Genomic DNA, 6,587 nt, shown 5'->3' on the forward strand with positions numbered 1-6,587 from the left:
AATTGTCAGCCTCTTACATGTATGCTTCTCATAATTAGTGAATATGCATATAAATAGTAGGGGTGCTAGCTGGATTTTTGAGGCCGATCACCGATCACAGAAAGCAGTATCTTGCCATTATTTTGATTTTAAATCCAAACATTGTTACTTAAAATGCTTTTTCAGCATTGTGATTAGATCGTTTTTTTTAGATCTGCCTTTTTAGAGACCGCTGATCAATCATCCCAAAGCGATTGTCGGCCGATAGTGATCGGTAGCGATCAATCGGAGCACCCCTAATAAACAGCCTTTTAATAAACAGAGTAGAATAATCATGGCTGATAGTAAGACATGCAAATGTAAAAGAAAACCAAACTGGACACAAGCACAGCTGTTACTTCTTGCCCAACTGGTTAATGAAAACAAGGACATAATCAAAGGAAAATTTGGAGTTGGGATAACCTTCAAAACCGAAGATGATGCCTTTATAAAAGCTCATTATCGTCAAATATTTCTAAAATGTATACGTTCCAAGGCAGATTGCCGGCAACAGCCATTTTAGGGTAGTTTGTGGCTTGGTCTTAATGACTTAGGAGTCCTCTTCACTACTCCTAACGTTTCACAGATTTAGGAGCTAGTTTTAGAGCTAAAATTCTTTGTGAAATACTTTTAGATCAAAAATGTAGGAGTCCTAAATTTAGGAGTGACACGCCCATTATTTTAAAGATTTTCTCCTAAATCGGAGAGTTACGAGCTACTTTTAGCCTTAAGATGTTTTGTGAATATGGGCCCTGATCAGTTAAAAGATGATTTTACATTACCCGCCAAGAGCATCTGCGGTTCCATCGGCCAATCCGTCATAAACATCCACACCACGACCGACACTCTTCATACTATGCACAGACCCCGCTCTCTTCATGGTGCCCTGGTAATGCCCAGCACCCATCATACTGGTGCCCCCAGTGGACATCTGCTGCCACTGCATCGAGCTGCTGCTCTGCCTTTGCTGTTGTGGCTGCTGCTGCACCTGACGATTATTTATGCGGCTGATGGTTCGGTGGGAAGGGCCTTTAAATGAATATTGATTAGCCAACTCTGCTTCCCTCCATCCTGTGCTGAAACCCTCTCGTGCCAGGGTCCCACTAAGGGTGTGCTGTCTTTGCACCACGTTGGGTGAAGAGCTGTGGCTATAGGACGCCATCCAGTTCCCCACAGGAGATGGCTGCCGTTGCAACGTGAGCCCGGCCATTGCTGCTGCCTCCTGCTCAGTCCGACTCAGTGTCCTTGATTCCGATGTTTGCATCTGGTTGTAAGAGCCACTCAGATGTGCGTCATCATGGTACATGTACGGACGGCCCACTACGGCAGGCACAGGCACACCATGACTGATTCTCTGCCGAGTGCCCATTTCTACTGCAGAGCGAGAGGAAAATTCTCCTGCGCACTGAGACAGTCGAGGCGTCTGAGTAAAATGAAGTCATATGAAAATCAAAATTATACAGTGATTACGTGATTAAGCACATGCTAACTGCTCCTGCAGGCTCACTGCTATCACACAGAAGGGATAACTTGGCCTCCAGTCCACCATTTGGCTCATGAGGTCTTGGGTTAGGAATGTTTCAGATGCACATTGGGCTCGGAGTTCAATTCTGCAGCTTGCTAGTACGCCGCTTCATTTTCTAAACACAGCTCCCACAGGAGAACGCAAAATACCGCATCATTGTGTTTGTAGGGTGCAGCCACACAGAGTGTCATTGTCAAGGGATTGTGGACTTTGCAATCAATCCAACAAATAACTATTCACGGATGGCTGTTCTGACCTGATTTTAATAGTGCTATTAGTGCAAAATAATATACAATTATAGAATTTAACTCAGTAGCTAACATCGAGCTTGCCGTTTGAAATTAACAATGTGATTCCTTTCTGTAAACAATCAGATTCCTGTCTGGGCTTTTAAAATTGGACCTTGAAATTATACGGAAATGTTATCACAGGGTCTATTGTAAAGCTTAATGCTTTACTAAAACAGGCTCAGTTAGTATTGGCTTCAAATAAATTATGCAATTGGAAATGTAGTGAATGTGGTCACACTTACCGCCATTGTTCTGTTGCCATTGTGGATAACAGACTTGGAACTGAATCCAGGGGTTTTGGTTTGGTATCTTACAGTGGACGAGTGGCCGTCAAATTCTGAAAAAGAGGACAATTAAGTAAAATGTTTTTAAAAATCTGTTTATGAGCATTTTTGTGACTAACTTCTTTATATATTGTGTATATTCTTTGCATTTCACCAAAAAAATAAAAATCTGCCATCATTTGACTTTTGAAAAATGAGTTTCTTCTTCTACGGACTTATCACAGTTTTTGGCAAGATGCAAGCGAATCATATGACATCGTGTTGGACCCATAGATGGAGTCTTAACGCCCATGGTTGGTTCCAACTGGAAAAAAAAAACAATGAAAGAAACTGTTTTGGTGCCCAGTGCAAACTGGTTAAGTATGTACTAAAATACATACTATCAGATATTGCTCACTGAATGTCATTACAGGACAGAAGAAAAGAGCAATTTGTAAATAGCTGTGCTGCTCTAGAACTCATGAATTTGTTTGCTATAGCTAAAGTTAGCTACTTGTTTCTATGGACAAAACTTTAAAGGGGCTATATGAAAGCATTTTCAAGTATTAAAGGGGTCATATGATGCGATTTCAATTTTTCCTTTCTCTTTGAAGTGTTACAAGCTCTTGGTGCATAAAGAAGATCTGTAAAGTTGCAAAGACTGAAGTCTCAAATCCAAAGAGATATTCTTTATAAAAGTACTTAGGCAGAACTTTTATTCTCCGCTCACTCAAGATGGCCTCCTCTCACTATAGGCCGCCGTCGCTCACTCTAGGCCACCGTGTGTGATGCTGTGTTTCGTTGTGAAAGTTTCATTACATCAAATACACAAAATAATGTTATTTTTAGCAACATCATATGACCCCTTTAATCACTTTTTATTGCTAATGTGTGACCAGCATGTAACAAAACTTAAAAAAAAAGGAGATGAAATCTGTTGATTTTTATGTGAAGGACTCAGGGCGGTTTTGCCAGGAAAATCCAAAGGAAACGATCATAACTGTGTAAATTTAATGAACCTCATCTGTCGACATGATGTTGGTGGATCACGTTCACTCACTGTTTTGGCCGTCGCTCGCTCGCATAACTATGGAGTGTGTGCACAAGCACGAGCAGTAAGTTGCTGGCTGCAGTTCACTTAACAGCCACCGGTCGCTAATAACAAGAGTTTCTGAACTCTACACAGAGCCCCATTCAACAGCTAAATATCAGCATTTTTACGAGTTAATCTTCATTGTTGACAGTGAAATAGCTTGATCCATCCTCTTGAGTAGGACTAGGCAGTATGACAATATAATATTGTTCTGCAGGACTGCTTAATTTTGGACGTGTTGGAGTGATAAAGAAACATGAATGAAAAAATAAAGCATAGGCATGCTTGATGATATTCACGTAAACACAGTCGGTTGTGTCTTAAGTGAACATAAGAAATTAGAAGAAATATGGATTGATATATTGGATCCATGTATGCATCTTAAAGTGACAGCAGCCCAACATACCTGCTGCTGTCTATATCCTTAATTGTATTCAGACAATAAGACAAAGAGAAAATAACTCACTGCTCTTGACTGAATTACTTAAGTAACTTTAACAATGATCAATCTACAGTACATGTAATTCATAGAGTAAAGAAAATGCAGTTTTATTTTACATTTGATCATTCAATTTATGTTATTTGTTTTACTAAAATGCTACTGCTAGAATACTGTACACGAATAACATAAAGGATCTTTATAAAAATTTCATTTCAATTTCATTTATATCGTTACTAAATTGTACTAGCCATGTTGTTTGTTATTTTCATTTTTGTGCTTATTTTTACTAATAAAAATCAAATAAATTAAAAATAACTATATTGTGATATACATTGTTATATGAAATAGAATTTTTGGTCATACTGTCTACCTCTTTAGGATAAAGATACCGTTTTTCATTACTAAGTTTTCTGTCAGTTTTGTGTCTTCTTAAATTAAAAGTTTTACAAAATGAAGAATAAATTATTAAGCTGAAGTAAATAGACTCCATCCTGGCTAATGCTCTATAATATTTTAGTGTCTAGTGTTATGGTTAAAGAATATGTTGTCTATAAGTTGTTCAAAGAGGGGAAAGCACTTCTCTTTCTCTTATGAGTGTATCTAACTCCACTATTACTAAATGTGTTTTATCTTACTCTACTGTAATGGCACTGTCTCTTGCACTTCAAATGATGGCTTGTAAATATTGTATATGTATTTTTGTATTTTCAAATTCAAAAATGACAAATTACTTGTATTTTAATTTAGCACATTTCTCACACCTGTATTTTAATTAAATACATTTGATGAGCAAGTATTTGTAATTTGTAACAAAATATTTTTTTGATGTATTTGTGCCCATCTCTGCTTATAAAGCACACATGTTAATGCCTTATTCTGCATGACCATATTTTAGATCCCTTAATCCAGCACCACACGTAAAATTAACAACTACCTTACTAACTATTAATAACCAGCAAATTAGGAGTTTATTGAGGGAAAACTGTTCCCTATTCTAAAGTGTTACCCAAAGTCTCAACTGTTTTAGTCCACACAATGAAAATTGGTGGAGCTCAAAACAATATTTTACCCTACTGACTTTTATTGTATGGACTAAAAAACAAAGACATTTGTTCCACAGAAAAAAAGTTATACAAGTGATGTGACTTGAGTAGATGACAAATTTTACATTTAACTTTTGCTATTTCACTATTTAGATAACTGATTATTTTCAGAGAAGCAAGAACAACCCAGGAACATTTCTCTCCCAGCAGGTGGCTTTCATTTTGATGGGATTTCTTCCAAAGTATTACATTGATCAACAGTGGCATAAGACCCAGTGTGTCACCTGATCGTTGTTTGGTATTCAGCTCTCTGACTTTGTGCTAAAATGAATTTTAAGAGATCGGGTTTCTATCAGTGCTTGGCTTCTCTACCCAGTCTGATGCAAATAGTGCTGATTATTTGTTCACATCTATTAGATATGTGAAAGTACATTAGGTTTAAGTCTCCACAACATTCTAAAAGGAAGTTATTTCACGGGTGAAAAGGGAAGTCTGCTATAACAATCACACAGTAATGAAACAGAAGGAAAGGAGCATGACATCATAGGGTGGTCCTTTGTCTTATTTTAAAAGTTTTTGGAGGTATTTCATTGCTTTGTTCTATTCTTTACTGTTTTACTCTCTTTTTCTCTTTCTATTATCTGTACACTGACTTTCATGGACAAAAATAAAAAAAGCAACTTGAGTGGTTTATGCCTATATATAAAATAAAACCTTATAGCAGTGGGGCAGTTAAGAAACACAAATTGCCTACATTCAACAAACCAATGTGAGCCAGCTATCCATCGCAGTACCACTGGACGTAAGAAAAAGCAACAAGCCCAGGCTGGGTTGAGAGAAGTGGAATAGGTTCAGTCTTTGCAATGATTTGCAATGAAAGAGAAGGTCAACCATATATTGCTCCTCCCAGAGGAGAGATGAATTTCAGCTAGAGCTCCACATAAATGTGACAGGGGACATTGCTCAATAGGTGAAAGAGCAGATCGACTTTGGCACATCTTTAGAATCTTTTATTTATTTATTTTATTTAGAACTTTATCTGAAGAAATAAAATAAAAATACTAAACTCATTGGGTTTAAGAGTGTTAACCATCTATCTTAATATTTTTATTAGTTTCTGTAACCTAATTAAAACATTATGAATGGCTAATTATACGTGCTCCCTCAGAAGAGCTATCATTTTGGCAATAATAATGATGAAAATGGTGTGATAGCTTCATCATCACACCCTCGTCCTCAAATTTTCTTAATCATAAAACACAACTGTGTAGACTAGAGTTTCTAAGCTGTCTGTAGGAAGTCTGACAGGAAGTCTAAAGGTCCTAATTAAAGTCATGGCAAAAATGTCTAAAGGTTCAAAGCCTGACCACAACTGTCTCTATTTTGATTAACTCTAACTATAATTTTTAAAATCAGCATTTTCTTGAAATAGCAAGATTTCAGACCTTTGAAGTGCAATGTATTGAGATGGTTCCCTGGTAGCCATCAGATACAGAAGTTTATTAAATGCTAAATTCCTTTAGGCTGGGGTGGAAGAGTGTTTACATTTACATTTAGTCATGTAGCAGACGCTTTTATCCAAAGCGACTTACAAATGAGGACAATGGAAGCAATCAAAATTAACAAAAGAGCAACAATATATAAGTGCAAATGACAAGTCTCGGTTAGCCTAACGCAGTACACGTAGCAAGGTGTATATATATATATATATATATGTATGTGTGTGTGTGTGTGTGTATATGTGTGTGTGTATAATATATATATTATACACACACACATATACACACACACACAAAGAAAAACAAGTAGATAGAATAGAAAAAATAGAAAGCTAGTGTTTGTTTGTTTTTTGTTGTTGTTTTTTAAATAAAAATATAAAAAATAAGATAAATATAGATAAAGTAGAATTAAAA

At 36.6% G+C, this 6,587-nt stretch overlaps 1 protein-coding gene across 4 annotated transcripts in view; it reads right to left on the reverse strand.

Annotated features, from left to right (window-relative positions):
* The window catches only part of LOC107755082 (plakophilin-3-like), a 26,327-nt gene that overhangs the window by 14,325 nt on the left and 5,415 nt on the right, over positions 1 to 6,587 (reverse strand). For 3 of the 4 annotated variants that reach the window (XM_016571744.1, XM_016571742.1, XM_016571743.1), the window contains 2 exons: positions 2,076 to 2,170; positions 801 to 1,441 (listed from right to left, as the gene is read on the reverse strand). In XM_016571744.1, coding sequence (XP_016427230.1) covers positions 801 to 1,441; positions 2,076 to 2,170 — 736 coding nt within the window. Of the gene's footprint in view, positions 1 to 800; positions 1,442 to 2,075; positions 2,171 to 2,271; positions 2,313 to 6,587 lie in introns of those variants that run through there. The other variant, XM_016571745.1, reaches the window with a different exon arrangement.

Source organism: Sinocyclocheilus rhinocerous, unplaced genomic scaffold (genome assembly GCF_001515625.1).
Source record: "Sinocyclocheilus rhinocerous isolate Xijiao unplaced genomic scaffold, SAMN03320098_v1.1 scaffold591, whole genome shotgun sequence".
NCBI classification, from domain to species: domain Eukaryota; kingdom Metazoa; phylum Chordata; class Actinopteri; order Cypriniformes; family Cyprinidae; genus Sinocyclocheilus; species Sinocyclocheilus rhinocerous.